The 20,973-nt window shown below is 44.1% G+C and overlaps 1 protein-coding gene across 1 annotated transcript in view; it reads right to left on the reverse strand.

Annotated features, from left to right (window-relative positions):
* The window catches only part of LOC123441252 (23 kDa jasmonate-induced protein-like), a 1,344-nt gene extending 11 nt beyond the window's left edge, over positions 1–1,333 (reverse strand). Inside the window, exons 1-3 of the mRNA XM_045117740.1 lie at positions 1,110–1,333; positions 702–978; positions 1–358 (exon numbers count right to left, since the gene is read on the reverse strand). The exon at positions 1–358 is cut by the window's left edge and continues 11 nt beyond it. Of these exons, the coding sequence (XP_044973675.1) occupies positions 173–358; positions 702–978; positions 1,110–1,279 (633 nt within the window). The 5' untranslated portion in view covers positions 1,280–1,333 and the 3' untranslated portion in view covers positions 1–172. The remainder of the gene's footprint in view (positions 359–701; positions 979–1,109) is intronic.
* Positions 1,334–20,973: the final 19,640 nt, after the last annotated feature.

Consider the following 20,973-nt stretch of genomic DNA (forward strand, 5'->3'; position numbering starts at 1 on the left):
CACACATGATATCTCATTTATTGTCTTCTTCCTTGATTATTCATAAGCACCCGATCTTAGGAAATGCACCACAAAGATAGTAGACGAAACATATCCATAGTTTGAACACCGGATCTTAGGAAATACACCGCAACGTCTTCGCCACACAAGCCTTTGATGTTGATAACGAGATCTAGTAGGGAAACTGGAAAACTCCACGGGCGTTCATGGTAGAGCCTTCACCGATATTAGTCTTGGAAACGTATCCATAGTTTTCATCAGTAGAGTTGAGATTTGAATTTGCAAGCTTCACACCATAGATATAACCCCAGCTTCCCACACTTGGGTAGTGTCCTTCCTCACGGATTTCGGTGTACACCTACATACATAAAGTATTAGAATATGCACTAGTAGAGTTTGACATATACATAATGTTTTTTCAGTTGAAAAACTGTAGTAGGTAAATTCAATTGAATTTAGTTTAGATTATTTATTTATTTATTTTTGCAGAATCATAGTTGAAAAACTGTAGTAAGTAAGATCTTCTATCATCTTAATTAAAAGAATCATAGTTTGCAGGTTTATAAATGCATCACTTGCGAGGTGAATTGCACCGTTAATTTAATTTGGATTACATATAAATTTACTTCAAATTAGTTTGGAGCATGAGCAAAGAGAAAAAGGTAAGATACATCATTTTTGAGATAATGCACAGTACTTACCCCGTTGTCACCAATGTAGGGGGCGGTCCAGGAGAACAACCAATCGCAGGACCTGCTGCTGGAGGGGATCTTGGTACGATACACAACGGCACCAGCTGAACCAACCGCAGCACCACTTGGGTGGACGTGGAGGAATGCACCCCATTGCCCATTCTGAATATCTGATGGGTAGGGTGTATCATAGATATGGCCGTGCCAATCGTTGTACTTAGCCAAGCTCAAAGTGGCACCAGTGGCATTGTAGATGAGGCATTTTACAGCTATTCCGTTACCGTACCTATATAGCAGTGTCGCCAAAATATGGATCAGATTAATTAAGCTCTCTCTAAAAGAAATTTGTTTGTATCACAACATGCTAAAAGCAGAAATATACGACGTACAATGAAGGAAACAACGAAAGAAACGAACCGCTCTTTGAGATTGTCGACGAAGGTTAGTGCGTTAATATCCTTACCACCGGCGTTGATCATCTTCATGGCATAGTCTGCAACATCCTTTTGAGTAATGGGTTCCTTATACTCACCAGTGGCTATCACCGTCTTCTCCGAAATGGGGGTACCAAACACTCCTGAGGCCATTTGCTTTGCTAGTTTAGATGGATCGATTGCTGTGAGAGAATGAATGAATGATTTTGTACATCTAGTCCTGCCAGTATTTATACACGCGTTGGCAATGCAATGCAAAGATCCCTCCTTCCACCGTTTCATTAAAGAAAAAACCTCTGGTTGTGGCCGGTAGCCTGGGCCACGGCTAGATAGATAGCACACCGTGAGGAATCCTTGCAAGTTGTGTATAGTACTCGATAGACGCTCGAGATCAATACACGCTTCAAAGTCATAGAGCAAACAATTTGCTTGCGACAAGACTACTTCCTCGCGTCCAAGTCGTGTGGTATGGCACATTGTTAAAGCACGCACAAGATTTTCCCTCAAACTAATCCATCAGTATCCATCACACACGCACACACAAATCCTGCACTACCGAATCACATCGCTTGTTTGTAAATTAATACCATGAATTCACTTATCAAAATCATAGTCAGCCTTTTCCAGTCATGTGTGTGCAGCCATGGCTGGTGGGGAGCAGCAGCACGCACAGAGGTACTGCCGGTCGAGCAAGAGGTTGATAATATTTCTTCCTGTTCCGTTTCTAGAAGCACGCACACTGCTACCAGCGCTGACATGGGGCGGCTGCCTCGTCGCTAGGACACAGGGAAGGAAGATCTCAGTGCAACGACGGGCGTTCGGCCTTGTGCGATCGAGGAGACGGGCGTCGGGACTCGCGCGGCTGCTTTGAGTGATGAATGGCACACAAACTAAAATATCTGCGTAGCCGAGATGGGTCCAATTATGATTAATTGCGTTATTTAAGGATTGTGTTAAATTTAAGAAAGGATAAATATACCCTACGAGTGAATTACGGAAATGTCCTACCTCAAAAATTAGAAGGATTAATATTAACCATTCCATCAACAATATACTACTCACTTTTTTGAGTAGTATGATGCACCGTAAAAACTCTCTAGATTGATGTCCATCGGAAGGAACCTCTGCCCATTGTTTCGACATAAGGCCATCTTCAACACGGAAACCAAACACGGACGGTCATCCGGGAGCTAACATCCAACCCTCTTCACATATGTTATAATTTTATTTGGCATCCATCAGGAGGGCCTTTCAGGCTTTAGGAAGCATACGCTCGCAAGTGAACAGTAAATTCAAAATAAATAGTTAAAATATTAAAAATATTTGTGTGGATATTCATGTTAGTCTAACCAGCGTGCTTGAAAATTTTCATGCAAAACAGGATAGCGGGGCTTGGTCGGTAAAAAAAGACAAAATTAAGCCTACCATTTAGAGGTAACATTGTGCGTTCCGTTTTATTTTCCTCAGATGTCAAAATGCCTGAGCTTTTCTCCTGAAAATTTGCAAAGCATTTGGGTTTGACAATGAGGACATCCATTTTTTTCAATTACTAATTCTACTTTTATCAGAAATTCTCTACTTCTAAAACGATGCCTGCTTGTGGAATAATCTTCGAAATAGGCTTTAGCTCCCCTTTATAGATACGGCAAACCACACAGATACGAAGTCCATGATACAAGGTGTTGAGGAAATCCTCAAAGGCTGGTCAAAAGACAAATTGACAAAACTAGATAAAAACGCTAACGCCATCAACCGGTTGTCGAGAAGAAGCACATGAGACCGTCATTGTGTGCCCGAGGACCCAATCTCACCGGCGATGCCCCCCAAGAGGGTGACAACGTGAAGCGCCACGTTCGCCGCGCTAGCTGAGCCAAACAGAGGTTTTCACACTTACATCTGGAGGGAAAGGAGAGGACCACGAGGGAGCCCCAAGAGGAACACAATACCCACATGTGATGTCACCGCCGGTGCCATGGCGCAAAGATTTCGCCGTGCCCCCAACACCCACTACATCAAAGAAACTCCATGATGGAGACCCCATCACCACGGGTCGCTAGCACCATATCCAGACTAGGGCTAAGCTACCAATGAGGACGACCTACACCCAGATCCAGCACCACAACACCCATTGCCATTCTCATGGCCAAAGAATGTCGTCAACACCAACTACACCGAGACTTGCCGAGAAGCCACCCATGTAGCCCGCCACCCCGGCATCCAAACTTCCTCCCCAACACTACAAGTCCACGAGGTCCGCCGAAGGCCACACCTTGGCATGGGTGACACTGGCATAGGGCCGGACCCCCGGTCCACGTGACAAGGAGGACGTCGGCAACGAGGGCCTGATCCTCACTGTATTAGCCCCCAAAATCGGCGAGCCGTCCAGGGATGGGGCCAACCGGCGACACCCAAATGCCCGTGTATGGGCCACCTGCCCATACACCGCCGCCGAAGCTGCGGCCTCCATGGGCGGTACCTCGTATCTCCAGATCCAGCCGAGGCAGACCCTGAAGGCTGCCGTCCCATTTCCCAGGAGCCCCACCGGACCTCCGCCACCCCGATCCGCCGCTCGATAGCCACCAGGCCTCCTTCCACGCTCACCCTTCCAGATTCGTTGTCCTCGGGGCAGCATGAGGGATCCGCAATGTACCCCAACCGTGACAAGGGCGGCCTGCACCGCTTCAATGAAGAAACTGAAGCCATCTTCCTCGAGCACGCCACCGACATGCATCCCACGACATAGCAAGCACCAACAACACATCGTCTGCGGCCCAACACCGGCCACACCTATCACCTTCACGCCCTGCCACAGATTAAAGAGCGATGTCGCCAGATCCATCGCGCACATGCCGCACAACCCCGTCTCGAGCGAGCGCGCGTCCGCCCATGTAGCCATTTATAACGTCCAAGATGTGATTCTTTCCATATTTGGAGGCGAGGCCTCAATAGGGAAAGAGGTGCATCTTATCATTTTGCAAGTACATCAACCATTGCATTACATACAAGAACAGATGAGTTTATGAGTTGGCTTACACTCACCACAAATTCAGTTACAAATCCACTCAACTATTTATTCAAGCCTCCATAAGACATGGTCCGGCTACGGAAAAGATAAAAAACAAAATAGCAATGAGTCTATCTCGCTAGGACCAAGAGACGAACAAGGTCCTCTAGTCGTCGGGGTACGTCACGTACATATGCCCAATTCCTTCGTCGATCTCCCACTGCAACCGAGTAGAATCAAAAGCATCTGGATCTCCTGCACTTGGACCTGTGGTTGCGTAGTAATCTGTGAGCCACGAGGACTCAATAATCTTATGACCATGATAGCGAGTCTAACCAAGTTATTAGGTGAGGACGGAGAATGTGTTTGAGTTTGCAGCAACACTAAGCATTTATGGTGGCTAACTTACGAGAACATAAAGTAAAATGAGTGGTCCACGCATGACGGTCATGACCTAATAATAATCACTAAGTGATCCTGAACACCTACTTACGTCAGTCGTAACCCCACCGTATTCTCGATCGGAGAAGGAGCTTCGAAAGAAACAGTCACGATTATGCATACAGTTGGCATGTTTTAGGTAAGTTATTTCAAGTTACCTAGAACCGGATGTTAAACAAAGTTTCCATGTTACCACATAAATGTGGCCTCGGCTTTCCGAACGATTTAACCCTGCAGGGCTGCTCCAACTAATCCAACACAAATTACCACAAGATGCATAGAAAGCCTCGATCACGAAACTCGTGATCTCCTTGGTTTCCTTAGTGGAAAACTCAATCTGAGATAACCCAAAGCAACAGTGGAATCCCGATGCACAAGATATATCGTCAAGGTAAAACAAGTCCAGCAAGACCACACGACGTGGTCATGACCCCGATAAGAGCCGCGTATCTCAGTCTCAGGACACGTCGAACAAGCTAAGCGTACGGTGGCCTGATAGAAATCCCCCAGGTTTCCCTGGGGTGGCCACGCACGGTGCTCTAGTTTGGACCAACACTCATGAGGAGCACTGGTCCGGGGGTTGATTAAATTATCCTCAAGGTAGCTATTCCCCATGCTTTTTAATTATTAAGTCATTAGCAAATGTAGTACCAAAGTTGGGTCTTGACAGACAAGTCTTAAGCCAAAACGATTAATCAAGCGGGCCGCCATAACACCTCGAGCGTGTTAGGAGTGCTCAATTATGGAATAAAACACCGGTAACCGAAATTAGGGCGGGAAAGGCGGAACAAATCACCGAGAAAAAGGCCAACCTTCCGCCTTTTACCAGGTATATAGGTGCATTAATGAAATAGCATTAACTAAGATTATAATCAAATTGCGCATGTTATCACATGGACCAGCTTGCACCTGCAACTAGCAATGCTATAAGATGGTTGAGCAAGCACTAACTTAGCCAATCAATGTTTTGCTAGGAGGTGAAGGGTTAGAGGGTTTCATGACAATGTTTGGAGGTTTAATATTCAGGTGGTAGGCAGCGCTAAGTAACGATGAAAACAATTCATCTAGGCATAACAAAATTAGAAACAATATCAAGGTCACAATCATCTTGCCTATTGGATCTTCTGACTCGAACTGCTATTGCCCTTCCTGAACGTACTCAACGAAATCCTCGCACTCCTTCTTCGCACCCGTTTCTACCCAAAATCAGTATACATCCAATAAACACACATCAAGTAATAATGCTTCAAACAATATGATGCATGTGTGTGGCATGAAAGAAAACATGGAATTGCTACACTTTCATCTTTCCATGCACTTATTAAGTTATTAGCATTCTGAACAGAACCTCAAGTCAACTTATTTTGACATGCATGAAAATAATAGAAATGGATGCATCATGAGAAAACGGTATGTCGCCAATAGTAATATAGCACACCGTGAGGAATCCTTTGTCCGTGGCAGCTAGCCTGGGTTTAGTAAAGTATACTACTCTATAGTAGTATAGAACACTGAGAGATAGATAGATGCTCATTGTGTGGACCCATCAACGGCATTGTCATAAAGCAAACAAGTTGCTGGTCACCAGACTACTTCCTTGCGTATTTCGTGATAAAATTAGATGAACTGTGTAAACGATGCCGCTTCTCCGTCATGCTGATGCATCACATTGTCACCCTGAAACTCAAACCCTTAATCGTGGAGACGTTTCAAACGCTCATCCTCTACGATCATATTGTGCATGATCACACAAGCTAGCTTGGGATTAGTATAGTATAGTACTCTATAGTAGTATAGCACACTCGAGATAGATCGATGCTCATCGGGAGGAATCCTTGCAAGTTGTGTTGAGATAAACCCAGTCCCCAACGGAATTGTCATACGGCAAACAAGTTGCTTGCCACAGGACTACTTCCTCGTGTCCAAATCGTGCAGTATGGCACATTATTAAAGCACGCACAAGATAGATTGATGTCCATCGGAATGAATCTTTGCCCATTGCTTTGAGATAAGGCCATCTTCAACACGGAAGCTAAAAACGGACACTCATCCGGGAGCTAAAACTTCCTCGATATTTCTTCCTGAAGGTAATCGGATTAAATTCATTGTATTTATGACATATTAATTTAAACAAAACCATCTAGAAACAAAAGCTTCTAGAAGTCCTTGTTATGCCCTGCCATGTACATGACCTACGTCCGTGAGCCCTCACTAGTGGAAAACGGGTCTTTGACCGGGACCCTTTAGTCCCGGCCTGCCTTTGGACCGGGACTAAAGGCCCGGCCACGTCGCCCCAATTCCCAATGCCTTCCTCGAGGCTTTAGTCCCGGCCCGTAAGGAGCCTTTGGTCCCGGTTCGTGTTCCAAACCGGGACTAAAGGGCTACGCTGTGTGCAGCCCGCATGTGTGCCACCTTTAGTCCCGGTTTGTGTCTTAAACTGGGACTAAAGTCCTCTGCCTATATATAGCACAGCCCCCCTCTCCCCTCTTCGTTGCATTTTTCTTGGATGGAGGATTGTGGGTGGGTGCTAGCTCTCCACTTTTTTTGATGCACTAGAGGTGTTTGTTGAAATATGTGTTAGAGCGATGCTGCTTCAATTCACCAAACACAACTACGATATGAGATGCCTGAGCCACGCTTAAACCTCTTCCTCTTTATTTCTACTTATTCTAAAAGGTTAGCAACTATATTTCCTCGTTTAGACCGTGCGATACTAATTTTAAGGATCGTGATTGTATTTGATATACTGTCGTATAACACAGATGAGCCATCCATGGATGTACGCTGATCGACGCACAGCCGCTTACAGAGAAGGCGTGCATTCTTTTCGAGATGCAGCCGATGCGAACAAGCATGGTGGTGGCTATATGTTTTGTCCATGTGTTGAATGTCGGAATGAGAAGGATTACACTTCCTCAAGAGTCATTCAAAGCCACCTGCTTCGGTCCGGTTTTATGTCGGGCCATAATGTTTGGACCAAGCACGGAGAAAGAGGGGTTATGATGGAAGACGACGATGAAGAAGAAGAGAACGATGATGACAACTACCGATCTATGTTCCCTGAGTATGCTGATACCGCAATGGAAGACAATGAAGAAGAAGATCAGCATAAAGAACGGGAACCAGATGAGCCCGCTGATGATCTTGGCCGGGTCATTCCTGATGCACGACGAGGTTGCGACACAGAAAAGGAGAGGTTGCAGTTCGAGCAGATGTTACAGGACCACAACAAATTGTTGTAACCAACTTGTGAAGATGGCTAGAAGAAGCTGGGTAGCACACTGGAATTGCTGAAGTGGAAGGCAGAGACCGGTGTGACTGACTCGTCATTCGAAAAGTTGCTGGTACTGATGAATAAGATGCTTCCAAGAAAGAATGAATTGCCCGCCAGCACGTACGAAGCAAAGAAGCTTGTCTGCCCTCTAGGATTAGACGTGCAGAAGATACATGCATGCCCTAATGACTGCATCCTCTACCGCGGTGAGAAGTACGAGAATATGGATAAATGCCCGGTATGCACTGCATTGCGGTATAAGATCAGAAAAGATGACCCTGCAGATATCGAGGGCGAGCCACCCAGGAAGAGGGTTCCTGCCAAGGTGATGTGGTATGCTCCTATAATACCACGGTTGAAACGTCTGTTCAGAAATAAAGATCATGTGAAGTTGTTGCGATGGCACATGGAAGATCGTATGAAAGACGATAAGTTGAGGCACACCGCTGATGGTCGGCAGTGGAGAAAAATCGAGAGAGAGTTCCCGAGATTTGCAGCTGACGCAAGGAACTTATGGTTAGGTGTGAGTACAGATGGCATGAATCCTTTTGGGGAGCAGAGTTGCAGTCACAACACCTCGCCCGTTACTCTATGCATCTACAACCTTCCTCCTTGGTTGTGCATGAAGCGGAAGTTCATTATGATGCCAGTGCTTATACAAGGTCCAAAGCAAACCGACAACGATATTGATGTGTAACTAAGACCATTAGTTGATGAACTTTTACAGCTGTGGGCGGAACCAGGTGTACGTGTGTGGGACGATCACAAACAAGAGGACTTTGACCTTCGAGCGTTGCTTTTCGTAACCATCAATGATTGGCCTGCTCTTAGTAACATTTCAGGACAGTCAAACAAGGGATACAATGCATGCACACACTGTTTGGATCAGACAGAAAGTATATATCTTGACAAATGTAGGAAGAATGTGTATCCGTACAATCGTCGTTTTCTTCCACCCAACCATCCCTTAAAGCAAAAAAGGCAAGCATTTCAATGGCAAGGCAGAACCCCGGGGGAAGCCTGTCATCCGTACTGGTGCTGAAGTATTTGATATGGTCAAAGATTTAAAAGTAATCTTTGGAAAGGGTCCTGGCAGCCAACCTGTTCCTAACGGCCCTGATAAGCGCGTACCCATGTGGAAGAAGAAATCTATATTTTGGAAGCTACCCTACTGGAAAGTCCATGAGGTCCGCTCGGCAATCGACGTGATGCACCTGACGAAGAATCTCTGCGTGAATATTCTAGGCTTCCTGGGCTTGTATGGGAAGTCAAAAGATACACCGGAAGCACGGGAGGACCAAGAACGTCATAAAGAAAGAGATGGCATGCATCCAGGGTAGTTTCAAGGGTGTGCCAGCTACGCTCTTACTAAGGAAGAGAAGGAAATCTTCTTTGAAGTCCTTTTCAGTATCAAGGTCCCGACTGGCTTCTCGTCGAATATAAAGGGAATCGTAAATATGAAAGACAAAAAATTCCAAAACCTAAAGTCTCATGACTGCCACGTGCTTATGACGCAATTGCTTCCGGTTGCATTGAGGGGAATTCTACCGGAAAATGTTCGCCTGGCAATTGTGAAGGTATGTGCATTCCTCAATGCAATTTCTCAGAAGGTAATCGATCGAGAAAGTCTATCAGGGTTACAGATTGATGTGGTCCAATTTCTGGTCAGCTTTGAGTTGTTGTTCCCGCCATCCTTCTTCAATATAATGACACACCTCCTAGTTCACCTAGTAGAAGAGACTAGAATTCTCGGTCCTGTGTTTCTAAACAATATGTTCCCCTTCGAGAGGTTCATGAGAGTCTTAAATAAATATGTCCTAGCCAATAATGTCGCTCAGGTTTTCTATGTGAAGGACATGTCTACAAAAACGAGAAAAAGAAATCAGCAAAAGAAGATACCGTCCGATGAGCCAAAACGACACATAGTTCTTTTAGGGAAAAGAAACATCGTGGGAGTAGATGACAAGACAGACATGTCAGAAGATTATAATAAGTTTCATGAAATTCCGCCCTTCAAAGTGAAAACTGACCCAAGCATCCTACTAAATGATGAAGATTCTCCATGGCTACGACCTAGAAGAAAACAGAAATAATAGATAGGAATATTGGTGCAATAATGTAATAATATATTAAACCTTTTATGTAATACATGTATGGAATGTACTAAATTTCAAACACTTTTCATTTTCATAGTATCCATGTAAGAGATGAGTTCTCGTTCGAAACCCTGATACTTCGAGAGAGATTGTCCGTTTTGTACACGAAGTGCATCCAGTTTTTGTCGTAGCCCTCTCAACTTTTTAACACATGCTATGTGGGTGAAATGATGATAGCATTCCAACTTTCAACATTTTCAGAGTTCATTTGTAGTGCTTTTCAATCTCAGGGTCAACTAGCTCAAAAAAAAATAAGTAAATGCACGAAATATAACAAATGAAGTCAGAAATTGTTGAAATTTTGCGATGTGCCTTTGAATGGTGCATTTTAAACACACAAAAAGTATGGAGTTCAAATAAGTTCAAAAAAATGAAATCCCTTTGTAAGAGATGAATTCTCGTTCGAAACCCTGATACTTCGAGAGAGATTGTCCGTTTTGTACACAAAGTGCATCCAGTTTTTGTGGTAGCCCTCTCAACTTTTTAACACATGCTATGTGTGTGAAATGATGATAACATTCCAACTTTCAACATTTTCAGAGTTCATTTGTAGTGCTTTTTAATTTCAGGGTCAACTAGCTCAAAAAAAAAGTAAATGCACGAAATATACTAAATGAAGTCAGAAATTGTTGAAATTTTGTGATGTGCCTTTGAATGGTGCATTTTGAACACACAAAAAGTATGGAGTTCAAATAAGTTCAAAAAAATGAAATCCCTTTGTAAGAGATGAGTTCTCGTTCGAAACCCTGATACTTCGAGAGAGATTGTCCGTTTTGTACACGGAGTGCATCCAGTTTTTGTCGTAGCCCTCTCAACTTTTTAACACATGCTATGTGGGTGAAATGATGATAGCTTGCCAACTTTCAACATTTTCAGAGTTCATTTGTAGTGCTTTTCAATTTCAGGGTCAACTAGGTCAAAAAAATAAGTAAATGCACGAAATATACCAAATGAAGTCAGAAATTGTTGAAATTTTGTGATGTGCCTTTGAATGGTGCATTTTGAACACATAAAAAGTATGGAGTTCAAATAAGTTGAAAAAAATGAAATCCCTTTGTAAGAGATGAGTTCTCGTTCGAAACCCTCATACTTCGAGAGAGATTGTCCGTTTTGTACACGAAGTGCATCCAGTTTTTGTCGTAGCCCTCTCAACTTTTTAACACATGCTATGTGGGTGAAATGATGATAGCATGCCAACTTTCAACATTTTCAGAGTTCATTTGTAGTGCTTTTCAATTTCAGGGTCAACTAGCTCAAAAAAAATAAGTAAATCCACGAAATATACCAAATGAAGTCAAAAAGTATGGAGTTCAAAAAACCATATTATGAAATTAAATATTATCATTGGCGATTCATCTCTATTATGAAATTAAATATATCTAAAAACCATTGTAGAACATATGACCAAATTAATACAAGTTCATCATCACATTAAAGCCAAAGAACAGTAGTGATCAAATGTTATTATTGCAAAAAATAAATATATAAAGTTCTCTCATAAAAAAACATACAACTATGTAAAACATTTAAATGCAACAACAAACGCGATCAAAATCGCAACTAAGATAACAATTGACCCAACAGCATAATGATACCAAGCCTCTTTATCAATGGCATATTTTCTAATATTCCTAATCCTCAAACGCATTTCATCCATCTTCAAGCGCATTGCATCCATCTTCAACCGGATCGCATCGATCTTCATCTTGCGATCATCGATGACATCGGCGACATACAACTCCAGTTCCATATTCTTATCCTCAATTATTTTCAATTTTTTCTTCAAGTATTTGTTTTCTTTTTCAATCAAATTTAACTTCTCGACAAGAATTTTTATGTGGGTTGGAATTTCCGGTTCACATACCTCCTAGATTAAAAAAATATATGTCACATTGGTCGTCATAATTGTCATGAACACTAAATAAAACAAATAGTTATAAAAGATAATATATACCACATCCGAATCATAGACAGGACAAGGGCCGACGGAGGCGGATACCAAAACCATCCCACTATATAATAACAAAAAATAATGAAAGTGAGTAATTTATACAAGTATATATCTAAATCATACAAGTAAGATTTTTTTTCTTTTAAAAAGAAGATAAGAACAAGAGGCTCACCAGGGTGGTGCTCGCGACGAGATCGGCACGGGGCGATCGACAATGATGAGGACGGGCACGGAACGACACCCTACGCATGTGCAGACTCTAAGTAGTTAATTTAAGCATTTGAAATGAGCTACACTAGAAGTGACAAATGAAAGGATGAAGTAGCTAACCTTTTAAAAAACTTGTGCAGTTGGTGCACGACCAAACCTAGACAAATATTAAGGAAAATGGAGCTTGGAGGTTGAGCTAGGAGAGGAGAAAGCTTAAGTAGAGTGGCTCAGGCATTTCATCGAACACGTCATGTGCATGAACTAGAGTGGCAAGAGCATGGCATGGTCACACTTCAACAACCAAAAAACAGGGGATATGGTGGGCAGGGGCGAGGGTTTATATAGGCAACACTTTACTCCCGGTTCTTTGCACGCCCCGGGACTAAAGGCCCTGCTTCCTGCCTTCTGGTCTGCCGAAGAAGGGCCTTTAGTCCCGGGTCGTGGCTCCACCCGGGTCTAAAGGGTGTCTTTAGTCCCGGTTCAAGCCACGCCCGGGACTAAAGCCCCCTGCTTCTCGCCTTTTGGTCTGTCGAAAAAGGGCCTTTAGTCCCGGGTCGTGGCTCCACCCGGGACTAAAGGGGTCTTTAGTCCCGGATCGAGCCCCGAACCGGGACTAAAGATCCACCTGTATAAGCGGGAGTTAGAAAATTTCGAACCCAAATCATCCATTTCTCTTCTTCTTCCTCTCGATCTCCTTCCCGGCGCGCACAGCGACGAACTCGACGACGCCGTCAGGCTGTCCGCCGTCCTGCTCGCCGCCGTCTGCCGTCCTCCTCGCCGTCGCCGTCGTCCTGCTCGCCGCCGCCGTCCTCCTCGCCGCGCGCCGCCCTCCTCGTCGCGTGCCGCCGTCCTCCTCGCCGCGCGCCGTCGACACCTCCGGCCAGTAAGCCCCACACCCCCTCCTCCCCAACACTCCGGCCAGCACAAGCAAAGAAGAAAAAGGAGAAGAAAAGAAGAAAAAGGAGAAGAAAGGAAGAAAAAGGAGAAGAAAGGAAGAAAAGGGAAGGAGAAGAAAAAAATAAAAAGGAGAAGAAAAGAAGAAAAAGGAGAAGAGAGGAAGAAAAAGGAGAAGAAAGGAAGGAAAAGGAGAAGAAATGAAGAAAAAGGGAAAAAAAGAAGAAAAAGATTTTTTTTGTCATTTAATTCCTATTGTTATTAGGTTTGTGCTAGATTATTAGGGTTAGTAATATGTAGAATTAGGAAAAAGGAAAATAAGAAGAGGAGGAAAAGAAAAGAAGAAAAAGGAGAATAAGAAGAGGAGGAGAGGAGAAGAAGAGGAAAAATAGAAGAAGAGGAGAGGAGAAGTAGTAGAAGAAGAGGAGAAGTAGAAGTAGAAGAAGAAGTAGAAGAAGAGGAGAAATAGAAGAAGAGGAAAAATTAGTTTAGGGTTACAAGAAGAAGAAATATTTTTTTGTCATTTAATTTTGCTATTGTATAGTGTATATGCTTAAGTGTTAATAGTGTTTCTTAGATTATTGTTTAATTTTGCTATTGTATATGCTTAAGTGTTAATAGTTTAATTTTGCTATTGTATATGCTTAAGTGTTAATAGTTTATTTTTAGCAAGAAAATTAATAGAACTAGTTTAATTTTGCTATTGTATATGCTTAAGTGTCCGGGACTGGGCTCCGCCCGGCTAATATTTTAGAGTTTAGGTTCTAGCCAAGACCCGGGACTAAAGGTCCTCCTATATAAAACGACACTTCAAAGTTTCCAACCCCTCTTATATAGTTTGTTAGTTTATTAGTTAATCAAATGTCCGTTTTTTGCAGAACTATGGATCCACATATCAGGAACCTCGAAGAGGAAGAACTTCTCAAAGATATAATCAAAGACGGCCCCGACGTTGAACCAGCTGAATCTCCGTCGTCATATCTAAACGGCTCCGGATACAAAGCGGGAGCGTGCCAGCAAGAATGCTCCGCCGATGATTCCTAAGCCACAGAGCACCCCAAAGCGCAAACGGTTGCCCCTCCCAAAGGTACGTCATGCTAATCTTCCTATCAGACCTTATGATCGTACCCCCGAGGAAAACGGCAGGATAGCAAAGGAACATCATGATGCGCAGATGAAAAAGAAGGAACCCGAGCCCCGCCCGGAATACACCGAGAAGCAAATAGCATTTGCAAAATACTTCACGACCCTTCCATCACAGTATGACTTACACCATAAGCCTGATGACTATACACGCATATTGCAGAAGGAAGTGAAAAAGAGCAGATCACGTGCAAGTGCAAGTGAGAGCAAATCAAGTTCAACTACAAGCAAGAAAAAATCAGACGTTCCTCAGCTTGGACAACAGGCAAAACAGTCGATCCCACCCCTCAAGGTGTTAACCGAGAATGTTCCCCCTCCGGTGCAGGGGATACCCAAGGCTGTGGTAGCCCCTAATTTCAATCATTCTTGCGCTCTATCGGTCTCTTTCGATGATTTTCTGATATATCAACTAATGAAAAACTTAGCAAATCATTATCCTTGTCGGGCAGGGTTTGGAAGCGGTTCAAGTGCGTGACTCCCGGTATCGAGCATGAGAAGCTAACCTTTAGAGCGGCTCAGGTAAGTAGTAGTATGATATACTTCTATTTTCAATACATTTATGATGCTAGATTATTATTTTGATTATATATATTCTATTCTCGTAAAGTGCGACCAGCAGCCACGGGGAACGCATCTATGCGGATACTATGTTTGCGAGACCATTCGCACGTTTACCTCTGAGCACAATGATCACAGATTCGACGTAAGCAATGAACATTCACACCTCTATTTTTACCCGTCATTTTTTGTTATCATGATTGATATTCATATTCATCTCCACTTTTATATAGCACACGGCCATGACGACGAAGGTCCTACCAGAGCAACGCGCGATTGCTGTTGCAGAGGAGCTTGCGACCTTTCTGAGGATGGAAGCTATAGATGACAAATGACGATTTAGTGTTCCGTGTTCATCCATGTAATCGAATAGACGGGCTCTAGTCCCGATAATTCAGATCTCCATATAATTGTATATATATATGCTCGCTTGTAAGATAAGTTAACCTTATATATATATGCATAATTATTTCTATTTAAATTATATGAAAACTAATTCCCGAACACCAAACCAGGCATCACGTTAATCTCCCGAACACCTAAACCCTAAAACCCTAAAACCCAAAAATAATTTCATTAAAAAAAACCCAAAAATAAGCAAAATCGGAAACTCTTTAGTCCCGGCCCGTGTAACGAACCGGGACTAAAGGTCCTACCCCTGGGGCGCTACAAGGCGCCCACGTGGAGCACCTTTAGACCCGGCTTGTAACAGGACCGGAACTAAAGGTTAGGCTTGTAACAGAGCACAAAGTTGGTGAACCGGGACTAAAGCCCCTTACGGACCGGGGCTAAAGGCCCCGTCCCCACTAGTGCCTAGAAACTAAAGGTGCATTCGTGAGCAAGCTAGAATAGGACATGGGACATAGACTGGCCCACGTGACACGTGAGACAGAAGGCATCGCAGTCTATCATGCCCTACTCTTTCTCTAATTAAGTACGCAACCTGGCTGTCATCCGTGGAGGTTTGGTGGTCGTAGCGGCGCGAACAAGCCCCGTCTGCGTCCAACGGTACGACGTGAGTATTGCATGCGTCCGCTGCTCCTTGACGAAGTTTAGGTTCTCAGCGGTCATGGCCCACACGTTCGTGATGTCACCTTATATCTGGCACTGAACAGCATCGTCAGAAGTCTGTGATACCAGTTACATAGCAACCTGGTGATACGAAGTAGTGTACGTCACAGCAACCACCACTATCTGTCAGGGAATTTGCTGCTTGGTGAGTTCAGATCAGACGGCGGAAACAAAGTATGTCATGCTCAAGGTCGGCAACAAATCAACAATCTCCCTCGACAATGTCATGGTATTCAGCCTCCACGCTAGAGTGCGAGACCGTCGCATGACGTTTAGAGGACCAGGAGATAAATGCCATTCCGAAGTAGATTGCCGTATGTTGGGCAGTCGACATCGGTTTAGGAGCAAAGATCCAGATTCCAGTGTGACGGAGGCATCGGTTTATTTTCCTCAGTTTAAGAACCAAGGTATCAATCCAGTGAAGCAGTATCTCAAGATCCTGCACAAACACAAAAACTTGCTCCCAATGCTATGGAGGGGTTGTCAATCCTTTATAGATTGTTTGCCAAGTGAGAACTGAAAGCAACAAAGTAACAAAGCAAAGTAAGAGCGGAGATGTAAACAATTGATGTGAATAGACCCGGGGGCCGTAGTGTTTACTAGTGGCTTCTCTCATGAAAGCAAGTAGACGGTGGGTGAACAAATTACTGTCGAGCAATTGATAGAACTGCGCAAACTCGTGACGATATCTATGCAATGATTATTTCTATAGGCATCACGTCCAAAACAAGTAGACCGATATTGTCTGCATCTACTACTATTACTCCACACGTCGACCGCTATCCAGTAAGCATCTAGTGTATTAACTCCATAAGAACAGAGTAACGCCTTAAGCAAGATGATGATGTAGAGGGATAATCTCAAACCAATGATAAAAACCTCATCTTTTTTAGCCTTGATGTCAACTACTTGATGTGTGCCTTGCTACCCCTACTGTCACTGGGAATGGTCACCACATGGCAGAGCCCAAAACCAAGCACTTCTCCCATTGCAAGAATCATAGATCTTGTTGGCCAAACAAAACCCAAGACTCGGAGAGACTTACAAGGATATCAAATCATGCATATAAGAAATCAACAAAGACTCAAATATAAATCATAGATAATCTGATCACAAATCCACAATTCATCGGATCTCGACAAACACACTGCCAAAGAAGATTACATCGGATAGATCTCCATGAAGATCATGGAGAACTTTGTATTGAAGATCCAAGAGAGAGAAGAAGCCATCTAGCTACTAACTACGGACCCATAGGTCTGAAGTGAACTACTCACGAGTCATTGGAGGGGTGATGATGATGATGAAGAAGCCCTCCAACTCCAAAGTCCCCTCCGGCAGGGTGCTGGGAAGGGTCTCCAGATGAGATCTCGTGGAAACGGAAGCTTCCGGCGGCCAAAAAGTATTTTTGAGGCTCCCCTGATTTTTTGCGGAATATTTGGGAATTTATAGGACAAAGATCTAGGTCAAGGGGCGGCCAGGGATGCCACAAGCCTGCCCACCGCCGCCTGCCCCTGGTGGCGGAGTGGGGGCTTGTGGGCTCCCTGGAGCCCATCTGGCTTGGCCCAAAGCCCCCCTGATCTTCTTCCGTCCGGGAAAAAAAAATCATTTCGGGGTTTTTCTTCCGTTTGGACTCCGTTCCAAAATCAGATCTGAAAAGAGTCCAAAACACGAAAAAACAGGAACTGGCACTTGGCACTGAGTTAATAAGTTAGTCCCAAAAAAGATATAAAAGGTACATAAAACAACACTAGTAGAAAACAGGGCTACCGTTCGGCCTTGGCCAGCCCATTAGTCCCGGTTCTTCAAGAACCCAGACCAATGGGGGGTATTAGACCCGGTTCGCGTGCCCAGGGGGCTGGCCGGGGCCTCGTGGGCATTGGTCCCAGTTCATGTGGAACTATTTGTCCCGGTTCGGGCCACGAACCGGGACCAATGGTCCTCGCTGCTGGCCCACAACCATTGGTCCCGGTTCGTGGCTTGAACCGGGACAGATAACTTGCCTACATATACCCACCGCCGCGGCAGAGCACTCCACAGTGCTCTGTTTTTGTCAAGCCGGCAAGGGGAGGGCATTTGGGTGCTCTAGTTCACCTCCTATGCACATGAGGTGTTCGATGAAATGCCCGAGCCACACTAGTTAAGCTTTCTCCTCTCGAAACTCGACCTCCGAGCTCCATTTTCAATGAGATCTGTCTAGATTTAGCGGTCCGTCACGCCCCGTCCCCGCCCCGTCTTCACCGCCGTCGATCGCCCGTGCCGATCTCGTCGCCGGCACCACCGTGGTGAGCCTCTTGTTCTTATCTTCTTTCTGAAAGAAAAAAAATTCTGACTTCAGATAGATACTTGTCTAATTTTCTTACTTTTATTATTCCTTGTTATTATATAGTGCGATGGTTTTGGTATCCGCCCCCGTCGGCCCTCGTCCTGTCTATGTTTCAGATGTGGTATATATTATCTTTTCATAACTATTTGGTTCATTTATTGTTTATGACAATTATGCCGACCAATGTGACATAGATTTTATTTATCTAGGAGGTTGTTGAACCAGAAATTCCAACCGACCCTATTGTCAAGAGGTTAGATTTAGTTGAAGAAGAAAACAATTACTTGAAGGAAAAAATAAGAAAAATTGAGGAGGAGAAGATGATATTGGAGTTGCATGTTGCGGATGTCGTCGATGATTTTGACGCTCAGAGTTAAGGAGGACATGACCTCGTTGGAATTGATCTGTTGAATGTTCCATTTGAGGTGTTCTTCGAATTTTTTAATCACTTGCTACTGCCTGTAAGTAGTACTACTTCTGTCATTAAGTCTTTATATATAGGTCAGCTCTTTCATTGCATGTATCTTTAATTATTCTCACTATATTATGCAGATTGAAGATCGCCGAATTGAAGAAAAGACAAATCGGTGATATTGGGTTCATTAACACAAATCTCATATATGCATATATGGTTAAATTTCAGGCCAAAGATACCGAGGCCAAGGTGCTACAATCGTTTATATTAAATCAAAACAAAGCTATAATACTCTTCCCTTACAACTTCGAGTGAGTGTTACTGTCTTGTGCATATTCGGTTTTCCTTATTAGTCGAGGTTATAGTAATGTAATTGATGAGTTATGCATGCGTGCGCATGTTCCACTATATTCTCCTAGAGATTGAGCTTGAGCAGGGACTAGTAACCGTCTTAGACTCGAGACGAAAAGATCCCAAGAATTACGCGGACATGACTGAAATTCTAGAGAATTAAGTTAAATCTATCATTATCGCACCATATCGGCAACTTCAATTTGTTCATTGCCTGATATCAAGTAATTGTTTTCTTTGTCTGGCAGGGTTTGGAGTAAATTCACCTCAAAAACTCTGGGACTGCCAAAGAAGCTGCATTTTAGACACCCGAAAGTAAGTACTATAGTAGCATATATGTTCCACGCGTCTTCTATTGATTCAAGCGCTAGTTTCATGAATACCATTTAGTATGCTTGCTAATTACCAGTTTGATTGACCTCTATTTCTTGTAAAGTGGTTGTGGCAGGAAGAATGTACTAATTACTGTGGAGAGTCCATCCGCCACACGACCTGTGAGCGGGGCTACTCCGAGAAACAATATGAAGTGCATAAATAATTATATTCACAATTTTATTTTATTACCATCATTTGTGTTCAGTTTCATTTATTCATATATATGTATTGACCCCCTTCTTCAAATTAGATATTCCGGATGCGAGATGAACTCCTAGCACCAGATCGTATGCGAGGAATTCAAGAGGAATTGGCGGCATTCTTTCTTGACCACGTGATCGCTAAAGACGGAGAATACTATGTGGACCCTGCAGGGTTCAATTTTGTTTAGGAGATTATATTGTAAAAGATACTTATATTGTATATATGTAGCCAGTAGCGTCGGATAGATATACGAGAACTTGTTGTTCGACCAATCTCTCAGAGAAGGAGAGGTGGTCGATATCACTTCTCTCTGTATGCATCTGTTCGATCTTCTGTTTCCTTCATTTGCTTAACTAGCTAGCGTGTCTAGTCCTCTCTATACGTATAGTACGTAGCATCGACCAAGCACGGAGATAAGAAAGGACACTTCTCTCTATTAATTAGCATGCTAACACAATATATGAAACACCTAAATTAACCCCCCAAACCCCCAAACCCTCCCCCCACTTAAAAAAAAAACCCAGCACCTGAGATGCTGACGCGTGGATGCCTATTGGTCCCGGTTGATGCCACCAACCGGGACCAAACTGCCTCCTGCGTGGGCTCGCCGCACCAGCCACGCGGAGGCCCATCTGTCCCGGTTTATGCAAGAACCGAGACTAAAGGTTTAGGGCATTAGTACCGACACTTTAGTCCCGGTTCAAAAACCGGGACAAATGGCCCTCACGAACCGGGACAATAGGTCTTTTTTCTACTAGTGCAACCAAAGAAGACAAGATAACAACGTGAAACCATCAAAAATTATAGATACGTTTGAGACGTATAAACCCCATGCGTCGGAGTGCGTCGAAGTGCTGATGGCAGAACTTGGCGTGCCACTTCCGTGCTTCGTCACCTCCTTGTGCTGCCAGGCATACATGATGCGAGATGTTGAGATGATCAACGTACAAGCACTTGTCGTTGCGGCGTACTTGAGACAACTCTTGCTGGCGGCGATCGTACAATGTGAGGACCCACCATGAATCTTTGTGGTGCAGTCGTGTTCGTCCAACTACCCGAGATTGATGATGCTTGACTAGAGGCGCGGGATGAAGTAGACGTAGGTGAGCGCTCGTTGGTCGCCGCTGCGTATGGTGAAAGTGATGGTGTCGCGCCCGTGGATCGCCATGCTGGAGCCATCCCCGAACTTGACGCTCCCGGTGATCCTCTCGTCCAGTTCCACGAACACCGCGCGATGGCCGGTCATGTGGTTGGATGCGCCAATGTCCAAAAACCACCGACCGTCACACGGAGCGTCTTCCGCACCCAGGTTTACGTCTCCTCGTTCCTCGACGAGCTGCAACTATATGTCCGCGCCATGAGGCGGGTGACGACGAGGTGATGTATATACTTCTCATTCCTCGTTGGATACCCCAGGTGGAAGGTGGAGATGTAGTCAGCAGCAAATTTCCCTCACATAGATACTGTAAGGTTT

Source organism: Hordeum vulgare, chromosome 3H (genome assembly GCF_904849725.1).
Source record: "Hordeum vulgare subsp. vulgare chromosome 3H, MorexV3_pseudomolecules_assembly, whole genome shotgun sequence".
Lineage (NCBI taxonomy): Eukaryota > Viridiplantae > Streptophyta > Magnoliopsida > Poales > Poaceae > Hordeum > Hordeum vulgare.